General features: G+C 33.0%; 1 protein-coding gene across 2 annotated transcripts in view; it reads left to right on the top strand.

Moving 5' to 3' along the window:
* LOC144844305 (uncharacterized) overlaps positions 1-23180 on the top strand; it is a 59572-nt gene that overhangs the window by 34101 nt on the left and 2291 nt on the right. The window contains exons 3-12 of one of the 2 annotated variants that reach the window (XM_078701147.1): positions 3963-5314; positions 5533-5673; positions 10615-10743; positions 16333-17097; positions 17436-17564; positions 17706-17908; positions 18263-18662; positions 18882-18946; positions 19525-22211; positions 22778-22965. In XM_078701147.1, the coding sequence (XP_078557273.1) occupies positions 4024-5314; positions 5533-5673; positions 10615-10743; positions 16333-17097; positions 17436-17564; positions 17706-17908; positions 18263-18662; positions 18882-18946; positions 19525-22211; positions 22778-22937 (5970 nt within the window). In that variant the 5' untranslated portion in view covers positions 3963-4023 and the 3' untranslated portion in view covers positions 22938-22965. The remainder of the gene's footprint in view (positions 1-3962; positions 5315-5532; positions 5674-10614; positions 10744-16332; positions 17098-17435; positions 17565-17705; positions 17909-18262; positions 18663-18881; positions 18947-19524; positions 22212-22777; positions 22966-23180) is intronic. The other variant, XM_078701148.1, reaches the window with a different exon arrangement.

The following is a 23180-nucleotide window of genomic DNA, read 5'->3' as shown; positions in this document are numbered from 1 at the left end:
AACTTTCTCGCTGTTCAACCAATCTTTTCTGTATGGTTTCAAAGCATGGAGGAATTAGTTTGCTTCCTACTTGGTTTAACAAATGTAACTATTCTTACTATACCAATTAATTTAGGCTTCATATATCATTATTGCCATGGGAATATTTTTGCAAATATCATCAACTTAGAATAAAAAACCTTTACTAATTAGGAAATTAAAACCTATTATTCTAATGAGATAGAAGAGTAGACCGTAACTAATCCTCATAAGAATCAGTTGCTGAGTGAGAGTAGATGAGTTATCTTGCAGATGGATTCTAAAAGATATTAACACCAAGTTTGCAAAATTTCTTGTTATTTGATTTGAGCAAATGAATAAAAATCAGGATTTCACTTGGCAGTTGACTGTATGTTTCATTTTATATTTAATTATTATTTATCTAGTGTACAATCATATATTTTCAGTGGACTTTATGAACATAAAAAGTGTACATTATTGTGCAGTACTGTACGTTTTCCAAATAAAGTGTGTACCCACCATATACCATAGTGCATACTTGTGTACTATTCCTCCAGGTCAGTCTGAGTATGGTCTAAATGATGAGCCAAGTTCAGAATCAGATTCCTATCCCTGTGGGTACTATTTTATTTTGGCAATGGAACTTTCACCTGTTCACTAAAATTAGCCAATTTTTAATTCTTCTACAACCCAAAAGCACATTACTGTACATAGTTAGATAGTATTAGAACATTGAGAAGATGAATTTCCCAGAGCAATTTTTGCTGTGTTAACCTATTTAATTTACATTTTGTAATCCATATACTGTATTGCCTCTGCTGATTCATTTTAATGTCTGAGTTTTGCATATTTATAGGAAAGTTTTCAAATGATTCATACTGTACTCAGAAGTTTTTAAAGCTTTTCTCATTCACAAACAAATATATTTAGTGGATCTAGATGGTGGGTTGAGCAGTGGATCAGTTTGTGGTGTTTCTTATTCCATGATGAAAAAATATACTAGACATGAAACTCGTCACTTTGACGAGTTAGTTATCCGCACAACAAACGCCACGTGCACGTCATACGTTAGAATTTTGCACCCAGAAAAAGATTATGGCATTATGACCTGATCTGAAGAATATGATATGTTGTTAGTGCTGAATTCTGTCAATTTTGTGTCATATAGTATATACAGTATAAACAGTATAATCTGTATACATATTACATACAGTGTAGAATAGGTGAAATTACGGGACCCGCCATTTATTCCATTTTTTAACATGGCGACGGTATCAAAATGAAACACTAAAATACCAATTTCGGAAGGATATTATCTCAGCAACAACATATTAGCGTGTAGAAGAAATTTGGATACGTAAAATATAGATGTGCGCTCTTTTAAATGTGATGAACTATGACGCAAAATATGAAAATACGACTTTTTTTATTCAACTGGCCATATGATGACGTTACTACATCTGATTGACAAAATGTTCACATGAATTCGTATCTACAATCCAATAGCTTCCAGAAAACGTTTTAATTGTGATTATCACATTTTATTCTTACGAGCTATAACAGATTAAAATTTACTGTAAAGATAAAATTAATGACCCACGTAATTTAAATTTTTAGGCATAATGACGTTACAAAAATTAAAATATTTTTAACTCATGCGAAAGATAGTTGATTGACCTAGATAATATTAAAATCTCGGAGAAAATGGAAGACGGATAAGCGTGATGTGCTCCATTGAATGTGATGAGCAATAACGAAAGAGACAAAAATCCTATTTTTTACATTTGTGTGGCCATACGATGACGTCACAACATCCGTAAGGAAAAAAAATTCATATCTACAACATATCTGCTTACATATTAAGTTAAAAAACTCGGGGGTAACGGTTGATCCTGAGGAGCTATAATAGATTCAAAATAGGCATAATTTTGACAATATTTTGTAACTTTTGCAACTAAAACGCATGCAAATGGTCTAAATCAACGTGTACGTATGACGTCATTTTAATTTGAAATAATGTCAATCTTTTTAAAAATGACTAGGAAAGGCTGGAAAATCACAATTTAATAGAAAAAAACATGATTTTCATGCTGCGTGCGCACTGCACGCGTAAAATTGTTCGCGCGCGTGGGAAATTTTGACATGCGCAAAATGTCATGAATGGCGTAAAAAGTTGATTAGAAATTAATTTTGCGCATTTTAAAATTTTTAATGCGCGTGCGCGCGTAACTTCTTGTAAAACACGCCATTTTTAGTTAACTAAAAGTTTGCCCTTGATATGACTTAAATTTTCATAAAGGGTAAAAAAAAAATTACGCTTGGTTTTTAAGCTATGATCAATCATTAAAAATCATAAAATCGCGCGTAAGTCACGTTGCGCAACTCTGACGTCACTCAAAATAGGAGGTGCACAACTTCACGTAAATGCCCACATGTTGTAAAAGTTATGAAATGTTATGTTTACACATTTTAGAGATACGTGAGCCACAAAAAAACGGGAAAGAAATAAGAATAATACAGAAAAAAAAAAATATTGATCCACTACAATAACAAGGAGTTATCCGCTACTAAGCGGATAACTAATAAGAAGGTGTCATCATAATAGAACAGGACATGGATTGTCAAATAGAAAAATTCGGAAAGGAATCACTGCACATATTTGACCTTAAGTCAGTAATGTTTTGTTAATGTATGAATTGTGGTGTTTCTTATTCTATGAAAAAATATATAAGAAGGTGTCATCATAAATGGAACAGGACATGGATTTGTAGATAGGAAAATTCGGAAAGGAAGCACTACACATATTTGACCTTAATAAGTCAGTGATGTTTCGTTAATGTATGAATTGACTGTACATTGATAGCTGAAAGGTACATTTTGATCATTATAAATCATACCAGTATGTAGAACATCCATGATCTTGCCAATGACCCAGAGTATAGTAAAATGTTTAAACATTATTGAGAACTGACTGTCAGTTGTTCTTACCAGTAAACAAGTCTATATACAAAATACATAACAAGTTGTTGAATTACATCATGCTGTGCTCAACACCACATCAAGGGGTACAATCAGGTTTATCTGTGGATCAGCACGTTTCAACCCCATGTTTATTCCTGCTAGCATAGGCCTAGAATGTTTGTATGTCATTTCAAATCTACTGGGAATGTTGTGAAAATGTTGTATGCTCATCATTTTGAATGTTGTTGATGAGGGGATAGATTTAAAAGCATGTATTTATGAAATTGATAAGAGGCCAAATATTTAAAATATGGATGGAATTTCTTAGCGTTGATATCCAGTTCATGATATTGTTTGTCAAATAAATATGACAGATACACTGATACTGTACTTGATGAATCTAATTTGTACTTTATTAAGTTTATATATGGTAAATTTGTTGATGTATCGTTTACTGCTGTATTAGATTAACTTAAAAGTTGCAATCATTATTGCCTTAATAACAGATGTTAGTTTGTTACAGCCTATCATATTATCTATACTATCACTATATATTAGCTTTAAAACGATTCATTAAATCATATATAAATAGACTGTATATAATACAAATTTAGTATTGGGAATTGTTTCTAATTTGTTAGTATCTTCCATTGAGCTACTGCTCTTTCAGGTTATTGTTTGAAGTTTGCCGTTCAATAATTACTGTAGTTGAACTATTAAAGTGCTCTGCACCAGAGAGTTATATTCACTATTAGTATATAATGCGACGTTAAAAGTGAATTGTATAAAATTATTAGCTGGTTTGTACTCGTATAAGTACTGTCGTGTTTGTCCAATCATGTACTGTAGTTTAACATTGGGAGTAATCTGATAACGCATTTGATATGAATGTTGAAAGACTATGAAATTAAATACCTATCATTTTTTTAAATTTTAAATTAATATATGATTATTAATATATATTTAATATTTATTTATGTTTTTATTTGTTTTATTCACAGATTAACAGTGAGATGTTATTTGCATAGTCAAGTCAGGCAGTGTTTTTGAATTTAAATCAAGATGGCTGATGTTGGGTTAGGAACAAAGGGTGCACCTACCCTGACAAACGGAACAAGTGCACCTTCTACCTCTTCTGAATCAGACAAAGAAAATATGCCAAATAAATCGTCATGCGATTTTGAATCGTTGTATAACAACTTTTTGGAAAATGCATCCCCACCGGGACAGAAATCGTTGGATTCGTCATCCGTATCGTCGTCTACTCGCCTTGATCCGTTAACGGAAAACACTCCTGTACCATTCACACGACCTAATTCCAATTCCCATGTTCTGAATACAGACAATGGTAAGGGCATGCAGCAATTGAATAGGCTTGTTAAAATGATGGAACAAATGTGTGCATTAACGGAACAAAATGCCAAACTGAGAGAATATGCAAATTATCATATAGCAATGAACGATCTGGAAAGATTACGCAATGAAAATGTAAATACAAAATATTGTAACAGGTTTACGAGATTTGATGACAATTATGACGACTATTACCAGCAATCTGAAGAGGTTGTTTCCGAACCAGAGAGTATAGCGGGAGAGGATTTCAATTCGGCAAGGGAGAGGAATAATACAAAACGTAAGGGACGATCAGCAGCAAGAATCACTGGCTCTAAAAGAAGTCACTCACATGGTAGGGTTCTTGATGATGAGGGGAAAAAAGGACTTTTAAATTTTGTACACAAGATAACAAAAAATAGAAAGCAAGGTACTAAAATGGATGATAGTAAAGTAAACAAATTAAGAAATAAAAAAGACAGTAATTATAATGGAAATGAACATTTTGAAGATAGTGGAAATGCTAGCTTTGATCATTCTGATTTGAAGAAAAGTGAAAACTCTGATGAAGATGTGTTTGATAAACAATTAAGCCGGTTAGATAGTGATGGATTCTCTAATACTAAAGAAAGCGACCCTTCAACTAGTTCTAATGATGAACTTTTAGAATCTCCTAGGAAGTCTTCGATAAAAAGACGAGAACCCGGCGTACGTGTTCCACGACATAAAAAAGTCAACCTCCCTCGTCAGTCTTGTGTCGTACACGATCAAAACGAACCTGATTACGGCGGTCATAAACGGACGTTATCCTTTGATGCGATTGAGTACAACGAGAAAGAACTGAAAAATAGTCAGCTGCGAAAATCTGATACACAACCAGATATACAGGCAGGATTCCTTCAGCATGAACAAGCAAACCGTGAAAAGCAAAGAAGGTTTCTTGAAAATAAAAGTGCGTCATCGGATATGTTGGCTTCCTCAAGTACGCTTGAATCTAAATCAAATGAAAAGCGAGGAAAAGGTTGGTATTTAGTATTTTTTATTTTAAATAATAAAGTCACTCCAGCTGGAAGTTCAAAATGCTTTATTAAAAAGCTGCGGCCGGCTAGAAAAAAGAAGTCAAAAATTGGTTGCTATTATTTTTAAATGCATTCATAAAAGCAGACTTTGTAAGAAACAAAATATTTTGAGTCAGCCCAAGCATGTACAGTTTTCAACTGAATATTGTTCTATTTGTAGTTACGTCTGGATGGGATCATATAAAACATTTTATTCGCAATAAACCACCAGGCCAGAGTGATACACAGTTAAATGGAAGTACCAGAGAGGTACCAATTGGTAAAAGTGTAACGCTGGCCACTGGGACAGAACTAAGTAAAGGTAATATAGTGCATGAACAACATCAGTATTCTTTCTTTTATATGTTGTGTTTGCTTTTATGATATTTTGCATTATTTTAATTTAAATTTCTGTCTGAGAAGTTCATGTTGAATATAACCAAATCAACATGTTTTGTATGAAGAGGATTTTATTCCTAGAGGCCCATCTTGAAGTGATATGTACCTCCATTTATTATAATAGTTAAAGCCTGCTTACCTGGATAAACCCAACAGTAGCCCTTTTCCATAAAGTGTAAAACAATTACGAAAAGAGGAATTAATTAATGGGACAGTCCGCTATATCGTCCTCCCGGACCACTCCCTCCCATGTATTACCATCATCATTTCCTTTTATACTGTCGTGAAGACAGCACGAAGTCTAAGAACTGAGAGAAGAATTCACTGATTTAAGATCCCATCAAGGAATCAAGACCTTGACTGGAGGTCGTTCTTGGAACATCTCCCGTATCTCCATGTATTATAATAGTTAAAAAATAAAAGAACAATACATTTTCCAACTCTTTTATTGATATTTCAATAGTACAAATTGTTACATATTTTTTTCAAAATTTTAAACCGGCCTGTGTTTTAAAAATCAAATTTCCATTAGAAATTGCATATAATTTATCAGTATTGCACACACTTAATTTAAAGTATCAGAGTTAAGTACAATGCTGTATTACGTCTTTAAAATAAAAACCTGTTTTTATAATAACTGTATTATTACTTGCATATCTACATAATTATCTGTTACAAATCCACACCACCATGCAAAAACTGCAAGCAAGTCCATTCCCCTCTTTTCTTTGTTTCTTCTGATGATAGTAACAATAACATACACAAATATATTGCAAAAAGTGCAAAACATTTCATTATATAATGATCATATAGAATTATGCATTAATAACATAACTTTATTATCTACAAACATCTTTTGAATCACTTTATGCATCATCTCCATCATGTAATATTTTCATAATTTTATAAAATAACCTTGAATAAAAAAGATTGGTTCCTGGTAACTTTGATAATTTCTTCGGCAATGTTTTACAGTCACCAGTTACTACAACTAAATTAATTAATTTGATAGCACATTTAGATGTTTTATCAATTTATTGATGTAAATATTCAAAATTAAGTGATGTAAGCGTCAAATAATTAATTGTATTGCAGGAAATTTAATTATTTTAATTTGATTAGATGTTCTTATCACATTCATACATTTAGAAAGTTCAAACACATAGACTGAAAACCAGAAATGCAGGCTTTTAATTTAATCATTTTGTCTAACTGGTTTATTAAACTAATTTATTCATGAACATATTTTGTTTACCTCTAATCTGTCTATTTGTATGTAGAAATATTGGAAAACCAAAGATGTAAGATATTTGATAAATTTTATTTTCTGGATATGCTATCCTATTTAAAATGTTAACCAAAAAATAAATGCTGCTCTGGCAAAAAAAAGAAAATAAATTTTAACAGTTTCCAAACAATATGTGATCATTTTCAGTGGCTTTTTTAAACAATTTTTGGTGTATTAAGAACAATAAAGAAGTCTCAAATTTCCCTAAATATACTAGGTACTGTACATAATGTAATGATTGAATTTGAACCTTCATCATAGAAATTTAGCAGTACAGGAATTTAAATACATTTTTAACTAGTAAAATTAAATTAATAATTTAATTATCTTTAATCGATAATCCTGCTAACTGAATATTATTGGTAGCTATCAACAGAAAGAGATTTGTTATTTTTAGCCGCGTTATTGTAATCCATTGGAATGTTGGAACTATTCTTCAGATGTTAATACCAAAGCTTATTTTTACTTAATCCTATCAGAATGTTAAAGTAATTTTACTTTAAAATGGAATTCACTTAAAAGAACTTTTAAGAGCGAGTAAAGTCTATGCAACCATGGTGGCAATCAACAGTGTAAAATTCTTAAATAACTAGTTTCTTTATTGAAATCTCATCTAAGGGCCTTCATCATGGGTTTTAAGGATTTACTGTACACACTTGTTGTTAAAATGACATTAATTGGAGGAAAAACATACATCCCATTGTACATAATACAACAGGATATGTTATCATCCAAGGTTAAATATTACGGACTAAATACGGATCATAGTACAGTACCTATGTTACCTGACATAACCTTTGTTTATGTTGTTAAACATTGGTTTTCATTACTAATAATTTGACTTTCTTGGTGTAAACCATTTAGAATTGTTAACCATTTAGTTTGATTGTTTTTAAATAGAATTCCCTTCGACCACATGGTATGTTGCCCTTGGCGACACTAATCAGGCCCTTGCTCGTTCTGTCCCTGACAATGTCCGTAAGTAAAGTGACTGTCTGTCTGTCTGTAAATGGATGCATGGTGCATAAGGTCGAATGTGTCACTGCATGCCAACACACAGACGCTCATAGTTACATCCACATGATTTTTAATAACTTTCTGTTTGTTTTATTTCGCACATAAATGCAAAGTAACCTTATGGAATGAAAATGATTTCATGCTAAACTAATTCAAACTATGAACAAAAACATTTTGGATTATTTCAAACGTACAAAAAATCAAAATTAAGATGTTGAACAAAATTAATACATTATTTAATTTAATAATATCGAGTACAGACTTTTCATAATCATGCCATGGTTGGTAAAATTGCAGACAAATTCTGGGGAATTAATTAAATTGGCCATAATAAAATTTGATTTGATAGAAAGTTTCCACTGGATTTAATCAATAAGTTCATTCAGAGTATCGATCAATATATTTAACTGAAAATGTTTTAGAGCATGTTTGGGTTTGTCCTTTTATTTTGCATGCAAAATATTTGTTTGTATCCATAATTGTAGTTTTCATATTGTAAGTTGCAAGAATGTATAAACTTTGACACTTTCATCCAATTTGCACATACATTTTGTTTCTTATATGTTTACTACAGCACATACATATGTTTTGTTTGTGTTTAATCCATACACGATTATCTATACTGCACATACACATCATCATCTTTACTGCACATACACATCATCATCTATACTGCACATACACATCATCATCATTCTATACTGCACATACACATCATCATCTATACTGCACATACACATCATCATCTATACTGCACATACACATCATCATCTATACTGCACATACACATCATCATCTATACTGCACATACACATCATCATCTATACTGCACATACACATCATCATCTATACTGCACATACACATCATCATCTATACTGCACATCCATTTTTTGCACATTATCTGTACATCATGTTGTATACTTATTCTGTTCTATGGTCTCCATACATAGGAGACATGATTTCTTGATCAAAGGTAGATCAAGGCCCATCCCCCAAATGTTAAAAACATTATACAGTAAGTGTAGGCACATTTTGATAATTTCATTTGCTATTTTTATCCCCACCCCAGGCCCCATATTCATGCACACACTACCTACAATACTGTATGGAGTGCATATTTTTACACATGGGGAAACAGATGCACTAGATACATTGAAGTTACACATACATACATTCACTTGCACTGTGTACACATGGTACATGTCAATTGTTGATTTTACATGATAGGCTGTCAAGAATATACTATACTTACTAATGTTGTACAATATATAATCTATTATAATCTTGCATGACATACTTGATACACTTCAAACCATTAAATTAGAGCAAGATGTGGGAGATATTGCTTTAATATTCCCTAGGGTAGATTTAAACTCCCTGGGTATTGTTTATACCTACATTTGCATAGTACATTTACAAAAAACTTTGCCTATTTGTATGTAAAAATTCTCACAGATAATTGTTTTTCGATAAAACAACCACAACATTATATTGTACATATTTGGTATTATTACAGTATTGGTGAACACCACTGGGCATGAACACATCACACATTGTCGTTTATCAATTTTCTAGGTATAACATATAGAGGGCATACTTGCACATTATTTTATACACTGTTAAATGCTACATTCATTTCAACATCACAGGACAATGGTATATAATACAACTACAGTACATTACCAAATTTGAGTAGGAAAAAGAAGTAGAAAAGCTTTTTGGGTGGCTGCATTAGGTGGAAATTAAAGCAGACTTTACAATAAGCTTACGGCTATAGTTACTTGACCAACTTCCAATCTAGTAGTACAATTCCTGGGTTAAATCCAATAGATACCACAAAGAGTTTTTGTTGGCCAATTCCAATATTTTAGCCTAATCACCACATTCCTTTTAATAATAGCCTATTATTGGAAATGCCTGGGAGAAAAGCAATTTGTGTATTGTATTTCTTGTCCTATTTCTTGTTAATGAATTTTTACAATATTTGTATTTTTTAAATTTCAATGTTGCTTTGTCTATTTCAAGGAATGAATTATGCACGAACTGATTTGTATATTACTATCATATATTGAATTGTTTTAGTATTTCTTGCAATGTTTAAACTTATGTTTATATCTCTTTTATCTATCTTTCATTTAAGATCAATTTATTCTGAAATCAAATTTGTTTATGTAGTAAAAATCTTTTTCTTTTCTTTTTTTTTTCTTTCATTTCTTGTCACATAAACAATCAGAAGATAATTCTATTATATCATCTATCTATCATAGTTAAATCACGTTGTGATTGTTAGTTTCGTTTCATTGTTCATTTTTATCCTTTCAAATCTACGAAAGTTTCAAACTGTTTTTCTTCTTTTAGTTTCTAGTCAACTTCATCCTTGTTATTTTCTGATTCAGTTTCAATGTTATTCTCTCTCTGTCATTTTCCACTACTTTCATTTTCAACATTCTATTCTATTTCAACAATCTCTTTCTTTCTAATAAATCGCATGGTAAATAGCAATTATTCAACAAATATCAGTGCTTAAATAAAAATATTCCCCCCATTATTATTACCAGATAAGGCAGAGCTTCCAGTCAACAGTCCTGATCCGATACAAAGCCTACAGAAAAGCTTGCCGGTTGATTTCAACAAGTTGATGAAAGAATGGGATAAAAAAAGACTAAGTGGAAACACAAGCAGTGCCAGTGAGTTAAGCATGTTATCATCTTCCATGCAAATGGAAATAACATATTACCCTACTTTTGAAAATTTAATTTTTAATCATAATCTTTACCATTATACGTGATAGGTTCAACATATAAGCTCACATGAATTAATAATCTGTCTATGAAATGAAATATTTACAGCGTTTACTTCCATCTACATCTTCCTGGTACCAGTGAAGTCAATAATTTATTTATTGGATAGACTGCCAAGAAGTCTATGCTTCACTGCAGTATTTTATTTACATACAAATCTCAGTCAACTTTGATTTTCATTGGCATTCATCATATTACATTTTATTTTGACATTTTATTTCGTTGTGAAGAACCTCCTGCCCCTCCAAATATGACATTTATATTTGCTTACAAGGAAAAACAATTGTCATCTTACAAGTTACATCTTGTTGATCATGAGGATGGGGATAACTTTTCTTCATAGTTTTTCATCAGAATCCGCAGTTAATACTCGAACTGAAAATTAAAAATGCTAATTTACAGTTAGTTTAAGATCAAACTTGCTGCTGTGAGAGCAAACTCCATTCCCACCTATGATGCCACTCACAACTAGTGATCAAATACAAAAATATATAATTAACAGTAAATTGAATCACTTTGAATACCTTCATGTAATTTCACATTCCAATAATTATTTCATTATGTAGGCAATTATGTTTAAATTGAATCATTAACCAACTTAATATACTATGCCAATTCTCAACTCATTTTTAAAAATATTTAAGTAAACTTAACTTAAACATATCATAGCAAAATTAATTAACTAACTCCTAAATTAATTATAGGCCTATATCAACCTGTCACCATCTATTATTATACAGATATTGCCTGCTTAGAGGTGAAATATAAGATTTGACATCCCCGAGGGAATGATATTATGTTCGAGGGAATATATATATCCCGAAGCGGCAGCTGAGGGATATATAATTCCCCGAGAACATAACATCATCCCGAGGGGATGTTAAATCTTATATTTTACCGATATAAAAGGCGATATCTGTTATATTATATAGCCAAGAACAAGTCTGCTGGGTTGGGTGAAGCTAGGCTAGGCCTCCTATTCTATAGTATTTGTATTGTATGTAATGTAAACAAGCCTCCTGCCTAGACACCTTACCTTGCGAAGAATAATATACAGATAATTACTAATTAATGATTCCTTGGCAATAACATATTCACTTAGGCCTAGGTCGTTTAAATTAACAGAAGAATTTCCATCAATAAGCCTATTAATAATAATATTATAATCAGGTAGGCCTAGGCCGAATAAACAATTCATCGTCTTCTCTCGAGGAGCCGAATCTCCGGATGTTCAGCGCGTACTAGTTACTAGGTTACTACCGTGAGTATTGACCAATCACAAACGGTGTTTCATCACATTTAGGGAGGACTAATAACAAATGAGGGCGCTATGTATGCATAGTTTAAATAGTTTAGATGAATAATTTCTTCAAGCAAGCTGCGTGGCGCAACGGTGGAAGCGTTGTCTTGCGATGGAGTGACAATTCCACCCGAGTTCAAATCCAGTAGATGACTTTTGTTTATTTATCGGCAAACGCGAGTGTTGCCACACGAAAATTACACAGTCAATATCATCGAACTCGAGAATGTATATGTTTAATGACAGGGGACACGATAATTACGCGAAAATTAATCGGTCAATATCATCGTTCTCGAGGATATATACGATTTACGATCCTCGCAGCGGTAGTCATGTGACGCAGTTTCAACCAATCACGTTCACGTATTTACATAGGCTATGTAATATATAAACATAGTTTACAGGGCTATAACTTTTTTTTAAAGTTATTAACTCAATGTAATTTAATTTACTCTCTTGTTAATGCTATTATTCTTGTAGTAGGTAGTCTGCCTCGTAGCATAATTTAACTTTTTGGATAGCTATTTAAAATAGTAGGTGGCAAGCAGTTTGCTAGCAATTTTGTATACCACTACAAGCATGGGTAAAAGCCATTGTCTACTTTGTGAAGATAGGTATATCCAATTGTTATATAACCAAAGCAAATATCATTGAGGGAATCTCCCTAGTATATCTGTGCACAACCACAAAATATACAGTCTGTGAACAAGTTTTCATTTAACACATACACACAGATACAGTATTACTATTGTACAATTTAAACTTATTTTTGTGACTTTAAGTATGCTCTTAGTTTGCAGTAACCTGGATCTAATAAAGGCTAAACCTCCTCTACCCAAAACCCTGGATACATCCCTGAAACACAGTCACCACACCCCTTGGCTTGGCCACTCATCGACTACACTTTATCTTCAAATCAAATTACATCATCTATTGTAACTATAATTGAATTATACTGGCAAACAATCTTATATTAGTCATAGCAATTATTATGCTTACTAAATATCTTTCAATTTATATACAATTTAACCAAATAAGGAGAGGGACCTCAATTGTCAATTTGAGTGGATTTAAAAGTTAAAGCCAATGTTGTCAATTATCCACCTCCTAGACAACCCCAGCCTTTTAAACTGTAAATCTTTCCTTGCAATTTGCATGCAGTTGTTTTGCACTTTTTTTCAGAAAAATGTTATAATAAATATGACCCTATTGATACATACTATATATAATACTCATTCTTTTAAAATTCATATTTGATATCTGATGGAAGTTGGCAGTAAACATTAAATTGATTCAGGATTCAAGTAAAGATTGTTCGGTGCTGATGGCTATCGTTGTGATTTTGGCATACCCTCATCCCAAAGGATTATCATGATAACTGGCTTGTGACAGATATCTCGCATATAACAAAAACGTGTGTCTGAGCGCACATAATCGTCCTCATGCCAAAAGCTCTAGTACAATTAATAATGACATTTTATAATGTATAGAACAGAATTATGTACAAAGTATACAGTATTGTTGTGTTAAATTCAGATATCTTTAGTGATGGGTCTTCTATCATTTCCATTGCTATGAATCAATTACCAACAGTATACCGTGTTATCATTAAGAACCAATAGAGTTTTCAAAGGAATTGCTATATCAGATCTTATAGGACTCAAAAAGTCATCTAGTGAAATAGTCAGCCTAAAACTTATGAATTAACATTAATGTGATATTGTATTTAATATGAGGTGTTGTTTCTTACTGTAAATATGTTTGGTTGTCCTGTAATATTATAAAAGTTCATATGCTCAAGTGAGCATCACCTTCCCTAAAGGAAAACAATTTATTGAAACACCTTTATGCGTTTATACAAACAACAAACGGATAGGATATGCCTAAGAACAACAACAAAACTGTATAATCCTGGACTGTGTGTAACTGTACTGTTTGGATTGATGGTAATATTTCTGATGACCATGCAAAAATGCCTGGAAATTTTAAGATAATCAAACAAACAGGTTTATACTAAAAGCAGCTCAACCCCCATAGTGATTTCAATTACACATAGTAGTGTCTTTTTTTTTTCAATGCTTGACCAGTCCAAATCTGTCCTTCACCTTTTATTAAGTCCAGAGATTATATAAAAAAATTTTCTTCCTGACACGCACCTGTTAAACCCTGTTGTAGCAACACATGTCCAGTTGAAACTTGTCAAGATTCTGCATAATCTTGTCCAAGTTCAAGGAACGCTTCTAAAAATAGGATATAGATTAAGTTCAGACGTTATTTCACAAGCCCTTCCCCAACCTCACACCCCCCCCCCCCCTTCCCCTATTTTAAAATTCTGGATCTGTCGCTGAAAGGAGATAAATATACCATCGTGTTTCATACACCGTTTACTACCATAAAAGTTTCATATCGCATGATTACCATGCAACAAGGTAAAAGTCAAAATATGTGTCATCATGGCCATGGCTATCCATGGACGCTTTGCAGTTAAAACTTTCTTTCGCTTATCATCATGTACCATATCTGGTAATGTCATGAGCAAACTTGGCTTTTGCCAGTGACAGTTGGCAGCTAACAAGAATTGTAAAATTAGAGAATTGTTGATGTTTAGTGTGTTATCATAAATGAGAAAGGACACAAATGAGGGATGCCATGATGACTAATGAATGAATTAGTTTTCATCAAATGTTGATGTATCACTGTCAATGGACATAGTGAAATATGTTGCCTTATTTAAATTGACCATGAATTATTCATTGTTTTAGATACACAATTTGTCTATTAATCTAAAAACTGTGGGAAATTTTTCCATGAAGGTCATTTAATATTATAAAGCTTCATCTTTTCTGAAAAAAAAAACTAAAACGCTGATGACACATCGGCCTAGTGACCAATATGGGACCCTGGTGAAAGTGATATCAGTCAAATACATGGTACATAGGCATAATCTTAACAGATGGCATTTGCTACACAGTTCAGTGTACGTTTCAATGTTGCAAGATATTTAAACATTATTAAAATTCTTTGTGTTGGTATATTAGATCAAAATTAATAGTAGAATGCACCCTGCCCATCTTTGCTAAGCATTTTACTCTGTTATCCAGTCCAGTCACGTTTTTTAACCTACATAATTATAAACATAATTACATGTGTACCGTATGCATCATCTCTTGGTACCTGATTCTAAACAATCTGAAACAGCGATTCTGTAACACTTTCCTAAGAAATAATGTTATTTGTCAATTAAATTGGAAAACTGGACACTTTTGCTGGCCCATGATATTAAACTTGGGTTTAAACATTTATTTATTGACATGGTTTAAACATTTATTTTATTGAATAATAAATAAACTTCTCATATTATAAAATTACCTTTTTATTCAAGTGAGAGAGAGAGTTGAAAAAGGCAAAGACAGGAGATGAATTTATACTAGCATTTGATATTTACAAGTTTTTTTCAATATAGTATGCCAGCAGTGCTGCAATCCTAGGAATGCTTGGATAAATACCATCAACAACCCAACACTTGCAGGGAGCATCATGTCCTACTAGCTAGCCTAAACCACAGAATTCTCAGTTCCTCTTTTATCAATTCAAGTAGCCGAACACCTTATTCATATATTTATTGCACACTGTGCGTTGATCTATTAAATTGTAATGTGATAACATATACAGTTGTTAGCAAAATATATAGATAGACCATGGCTGATGATACCAAAGCTTTCTTCATCCAAGTACCACCATTGTTCCCACTTTGCTAGACTTGCCCCAAGTCTCTGGTCTTTTAGATTGTTAGTATTCCTTTAACACTTTTTTCCAGCTCAAGTATACATATGATACGCCATGTTTGCAAAAATGTTTATCTTTTTACCAATATTAAGCCGAATTGTTGTCTAGAACTTATTTGCGTTCATTGATGCCATCATATTAGATTGATATTTTATTTATTTTAATTTCATTTTTATTGTCACATGTTTATGTCTCGTCATTTTTGTGAGGGTCCCTAATGATCAGACTGGATGAATCACCCTCATAAAATATTGTTGAAATAAATTAAATAAATAAATAAATATTCACTTCATAACTTTTTATACTTAATCATCAAACTATTAACTTGTACAGGCCAAATTTTTAGTAGTTTATAATATTTGTATAATATTTATTTTTTGTTGTTGCAGATACAGCTCCAGAAAAACCATCTAAGAAAAATAGGAAGACAGGAAAATCTGGGAAAAAACCAAACCGCAATGCAAGAAATACAAAGAAAGATAAAACAGAAAATCAGCTCACGCCTGATAATGGACAAAGAAATTCATCAGACAGGGATAGTGGTCAATTGGATGTTGGTCAAAAAGTGGACATGTCCAAATTGACTCCTGATTTTAAAATGAAGTATAAGGAGTGGGAAAAGTTGCAGAAAAAGAAACAATTAGTTCGGGTTAAGTCAGACAGCCAAGCGGAACATCATGCCATGATGCGCCCTCAACCACAACGTAGTGCATCTACCGATTTAGAGCTGGTTGGTCAATATGTCACCGTACATGCCACACCAGCAGTTGTTCAATCCCCACTGGATATTGTGCCAACCAGTCAGACATCACCAGTTATTGAACCATCACCTGATGTAGTATTAACAGGCAGGTCTTCACAAGAAGACCTTGACCAAGCTACAGATAGTGCATCTCAGAACAGTGTGCCTTCATTGAACATTGCAAGTGATAATACATCAGCCAGTGAAGTGAAGTTGGATGATAACGGCAGTTTGGAAGATGGTATTTTGGTGGACATTGTAGATACAGCTGAAAGTCACATAACAAAATTAGAGGAGATGAATTTATTATTGGCAAATGAATTAAATCATAAGACTGCAAATTTGCAACAAATAACGGAAGAAATTCAGAAAATGCAGGAGGAAATTGCACAGCTTGGAACAGATATAACTAGTAAGCAAAGAGTTTCATTTCACAGTAAACACTTACAACATATTGTTATTGCTTCGTTGCTTTCATAAGAACAATTGCAACTTTTACATTGAACCATTGACAGTGAAAATGGGAAATTCACTGATTTAAATTATAGTTGTGTTTGATTGAAATGGCAATAATCATTTAGGTAAATAGGTATTCTATTCTACCCAGCTTAATTTTTTTTCCCCTGCCTCTTCTTTATAAATAACTTTGTCACCATCTATTTAACATTCATATCATGAAGAAAACTATCGCAGCCCTAAATGATGATGATAAAAATGAATATGTATGTTAAATTTGTTTTAACTTTACAGATGAAAATCGACTGAGTAATGCATCGATAGGCGTTGCCCTGGAGCAAGAGCTTTGCACTATCAAAAGTGAAGTGAAGCAACTGGAGGAACGATTCAAACCAACTGAAGCTGTCAAGAAACAAGCTGAAGGTAAAATTCTGGCATAGTTTTTGTGGAGCTTACTAAAATATATCTAAGCTTTCCACAAACATTTTGCAAACCCTAACATAATGTCCTCAGAATAAGGATATGGTTTAGCAATGAAACTTATATACACATTTAATTTTTCAGGAGTTTCCAGAGAGTGTCAAACAACACAAGAAAAGAAAGCAAGGGATGAGAAATCTTTGCAGGAAAGTCTGAGAGAGCGGGAAAGTCTTGTAAAAGTCTTGCAATCGGAAATCACCAGACAAGCCAATGAAATCAACTACTTGCGGAGCCGTCATAGAGGATCAAGAAGGGGAAACAGTTTCTGTGCCAGTGAAAGACCAGGGGTAAGAATGAGTGAGAGTTTAATAAAGATCAAACAAAGTTAGCTGGGCCAACCTAAGGATACAATTTGGCCATTTTGACCCATAAGAATATTCAGCTTTTGGAAAAGTATTAGTACAGATTCTATGGCTTTTGCATCATGTACATAATAAAGTATTGTCCAATACCATATGGTAAGGACAATACTTTCTATCCACATTGCATTTTTAATTTTTTATTGTGAAATTGTTTTTAATGTATATAATAAAGTATTGTCCTATATAATATCATATGCTAAGTACAATACTTTCTATTCACATTACATTTTAATATTATGAAATAATTGTGAAATTGTTTCTGTTTGCTAATAAATTTAGAAATCATCTAACAAAAAGAGAAGCAACAGTGACAGAATTCGAAGAGTACACGATGAAGGGAGAATTACGTTAACGGACTCTGCATTAAAAGAGGAGGTAGTATCGATAAAAGCAGCAACCAAAAAAGACACGTCAACAACTACTGCACAAAGCAACATCCCTGACAAGACAGCTGTGAAATGCTCTGATCGTCCTGTCAGTCTCATAGCCACTGAGAATGATGGAGCTATTAGCCTAACTACATCAGGACGCCCACTTAGCATGATATCTGGATGTACGGTTATTAGTGAACGAGAGCGACCTGTTAGTATTGCGTCTAGTCTTGCATCTAGTGGTTCAACTCGTTTGGAAGTTGTGACAAGTGATAGTACCCCCTCTCTTGAAACATTGCATATTTCAGGTTTGTTTATTTATAATTCAAAATAAACAATGTTAAAAAATACTATGTAAACTCAATGATTCAAAAATGTGATTATTTGCTGCACATGTTAATCAACTGTAAGTTCTTGTATTATATTTCATGAGTTGTCAAGCAATTTAGGTAAAGACTACAGTATTATAAGCTGTTTATCTATTTATTTTATATCATTTTTATTTAATCTTGTTTTTCGCATTACAGCTGAAGATATTAGATTATCTGAAATTTTGTCTGCGAGTGAAGAAGAAAGAGTAGAGAGAAATGAGGTAATCTAGCTTGATAATATTTGGTCTGGTTTTAGTCCGAAAGTTGCTGTTTTTCTTATTTCTTAATATCAATCACGTACTGTATACATATAATAAATGTGTAATGGTTAATTAATTAATTTCATGAGGTGAAAGATGAAAGGTTGGTTATGTTTTCACAATGCGAAAATGGTTTACTAGTCCTAAAGTTGCTGCTTATTTAATATCAATGATTATTATTTATACAAAATCAAAGATCAAGTTATAAAATAGTTTTAAACAAAGTTATTTAATATTACTAACGCATTAAATCTAGTATCTGCCCAAATCTATTTGAGGATGAATCCATTGTGATACAATATATCCGATGGGCATTGACTAATTATTTAACCATGAACTTGCCTTAACGGCTCAAGTCCCATCGGAGGGATTTTATCACAAAATCAATTAATCAAACTTATCCTTTGTCAGCTACTGTACGCTACTATGTTACATGGTGTCCCAATTAAACATTAGTTTTGTTTAAATCTATCTTAGAACTCTTATTATAATATAATAGTCTGTTGTATTGAAAATTATTTTTTTTAAACATTTTTCAGACGTCAGGAAAACAAGATAAAACAGCCATTCCAATCGCTCAGTATATTATATCTAAGAGTTCCTGTCAACCCCATGGTACACAACCATCTGGTAAACCTGAAAGCATCAGACAATCACAATCTGTGAAAAATGAAACTGTGACAGAGCCTTCTAAAAACATTCAAGAGAAAGATTCTGAGGATAAGAATGAGGCACCCCTTTCTCCTTCTAGGCTTACCAAAATTGAGCCTCAGATAGAACTTGTGAAATTAGCCAAAGGTCCTCAAAGTCAGAAAGTTGATATTGGTAAAAATGTTGCTGCCGCTCAAAATGATCTAGTTCGACAGAAACCAGAAATTCCAGACAAGAGGTTAAGCCTTGAAAAGAGAGAGTCTATAAAACGATTACTGAAAAATAATGCTGAAAAAAGAAGAGTGCAAGAAACCTTTGCTACAAAAGCTACAGAGAGATTTAATGGGAAAGTTGTTGCCAGAAGAGCCACATCTGATGACATTCAAAGCACTCCAATAAGAAAAGACCCAATGTTCAGCAGACGACGCGATTCATTTGAAAGTTTATCCAAACTATCAAAGGATAGTACACCGACTAAAACAGAGGATCACACTCCTAATCAAACTGAAAACCAAGTACAGAATTTAAAGCAAAAATTTATGGAAAATCGTGTAGTTAAAAATATTACAGAAACACCTCCATCGACTAATTCATTAAAACCACGTTCGTACAGGACAAAACGAGAGCTTCCAAAAGTAGGCTGCGTTAAACAATTGAGTCAAGCTTTCTCATTGGGTAGTCTTGATGAAACTAAAGCTGGTGGGACTCCACAAAGTTTATCGCCAGCATCATCTTGCAGTTCAATCCCAGTAACTAGCTACAGCTCAACCGTCGCTACTCACATTCGTCGTTTGAAAAGTCGAACAACTGAGAATTCATTCGATGAAGATCATTTTGAACGACCAAAATCTGATCCTAGATCGACTGAATATGGCCAGCTAATGCAAACAAGTGATTCACACAGAAAATCTTCTCCTGACCTTGCTGTAAAAAATCAAGACCAGAAACCAGATAAACAAGAGAAGCCAAAACCATCTCCTTCTCCAAAGCCAGTTATTTCAAGAAGAAAATCTCATAATACTTTATCTAATAATGCAGAAGATAAAAAATCAAGAAGAAATGGATCTGTATTTACATACACAGTTTCGGTCGATAGCTCTAATTCTGAGAAAGATCAGAAGATAAATGGGAATCTCGGTAGCAGTGATAAAAAATCTCCACAACCTTTTAATGTAAATGTTAAGCCGGTCACCAAAACAGAGGAGAGTGTTACATTCACTGTAAACAAACGAACAGGGCAAGGAAAGAAGATCGACAATCAAAACAATAATAATTCATCACCAATTAAACGTTCTAAACGCTGCAGTAGTGTTTCTGATAGAAAACAACTATTTGAAAAGGAAGGGTTCGTTAGCAGGCCATCACCACCAAGAACTATCGCCAATGAAATTAATAAACTCAACACATTGGGTCTTGTGGGCGGTAAAGAGGAGGAAGATTGCGAAACTAAATCATCAGTTGTTTCACCAACACCCTCATTAACCGATAAAAGGGCGTCAACTGGATCTGAGAAATCATTAAGTTCATCTGAAAAGGTATCTTCTCCATCACCTAAGAAGGTTTCACCTAAAAGGACAATTTTGGAAGTATCTCAAATGGCATCTGGTGAAGAGAAAACCAAAGCTGGTGTGCAACGAACCAGGCAACGTAAGCAAAGTTCACAGGAGAAGCTTACTGAACAAGAAAAGACCAATTCACAAGCAAAGGAAAGTAATAATAACCAATCACATTTAAATACCAATAACAACAACAGTAAAGCGATCAATGAAAATGCTGTTCAACCAACTATTGAAAAAAGGCAAAAGAAAAATTCAAAAGTTGAAAGAAAGGAATCAAAGTCAAAGCAAGACGTTCAAAAATCAAGTAAGGAAACAAAATCCGAAAGACGTGTGCGAGAACGCAATGCATCTACCTCAAAAATAGAACCAACTGATGGTAAATCATCCAAGCAAAAGCCAATCAAAGAAAGAAAGTCTTCAAAAGATTCAGCAGAAGGTGTCACAAATAAGAGATGGTCATTTACTGGAAAGCACAGAGAAGATGCTAAAGCTGATTCCAAACAATCACAGAATTCTGGTAAGGGAAAGAAACGATCAAGTTCTAAGCAACGTTCCAGTTCTAAGCAACGTTCAAATGGTTCTACAGATTCTTTATTCTCTAAAAGTCGTGATTCTAAGAATCCTAAAGAAAAAGGTCAGTCTTCAAAAGGAGCAGAAGGTCAAGAAATGCATCGTAAAGGAAGTGCAGATTCCAAAGATGGTAGTACAGAAACAAACGAACCCCAAGGAAGAAGATCCCGAATTGATAGACCTTCTAACAGGTCCCGTCTCCGTAGAGCCGATAGACTTCCATTCTTAGAGCTTGTGAAGCGATCAACATCAGTTGATGGTTCAAATTTGACAAAAGAGCAATATATGAAACATCGTAGGCCCGATCTGCTTGAGAGAACTCAGTCTGTTGACCGAACAAGTAATAGAGAAAAATCTCCAAGTGTCGAAAGGAAGGGCGAAGGATCAAAAAGTGGATGGTTTTCCAAGAAAACTGATAGTATTACCAATTTTCTCAGAATGTCCAAGTGAGTAGGCCTATGATTCTGATTTTGAATGAATGTTGCATGAAAGCCTTTCTAAAATTTGTAGTTTTAGCTCATTCAAGCAAGCAAAAGTAAACTTACTAATCCTTGATTAAAAGTAATATTATATTAAAAAGATTTAATCTTGTATTCTACTTCACCCAAAATTATAATGTAAGAAACCTTTAAAAGAAGCTCATCTAAAAAATACACGCTAAAAATGATACACAAATGTTATTAATATAAATTTTATGATCTGTATTCTATGTGTTCTGTAAACCACAACGATAGCTTTCCTTGCATAAAACTAATAGTGTAAATGTTATTGCTGTTTAACATAATGTACCCCTAACCTCTTTTAGTTTAATCAACCAATGTAATCAAAACCACTACATCCTGTTTTGCAAATGAAATTAAAATGATAATTATCTTGTGCAATTTTTTCTTAACATGAAATACAAATGCATGCTTATATTAACTTTATAATAGCTAACAAAGCATTTTTTATCATGAATCTGATACGGTAGTTGTAGTCTTATCTTTCACTGCAACCATTACTATTCCTTTAGTGTTGATGACTGTAATGATGACTGGTCCGATTATTTAGACTTTTGTCAAGCCACCCTTGACTATTTGCATGAGGATTACGCTCTGCGTTTTCATTACGATGGTCTATGGCAATTGCATAATGATTTTTGTGAAATACAAGAGACCAATATACTGACATAACATCTAGATTTGTAGTTCTGCATGAAAGGTTTGTAGTTTACTAATATAATGCCCGAGGGACTGTAAACATTTATTCCAGAATATATATACAGAAATAACTGCAGTAATATTATAATAATTATGTTAAATAGTAATATTGAAGTAATTTATATAAGGTAATGCGTGTTGCATTCTTTATACTATACGCTTCAATATTTTTCTGTGCATCCCCACATTCTTGCCAATCTAGAAATTTGAATATAT

Source organism: Antedon bifida, chromosome 6, assembly GCF_963402885.1.
Source record: "Antedon bifida chromosome 6, ecAntBifi1.1, whole genome shotgun sequence".
Lineage (NCBI taxonomy): Eukaryota > Metazoa > Echinodermata > Crinoidea > Comatulida > Antedonidae > Antedon > Antedon bifida.
Note: the sequence above shows the minus strand (reverse complement) of the source record. Positions and strands in the feature narration are given on the sequence as shown.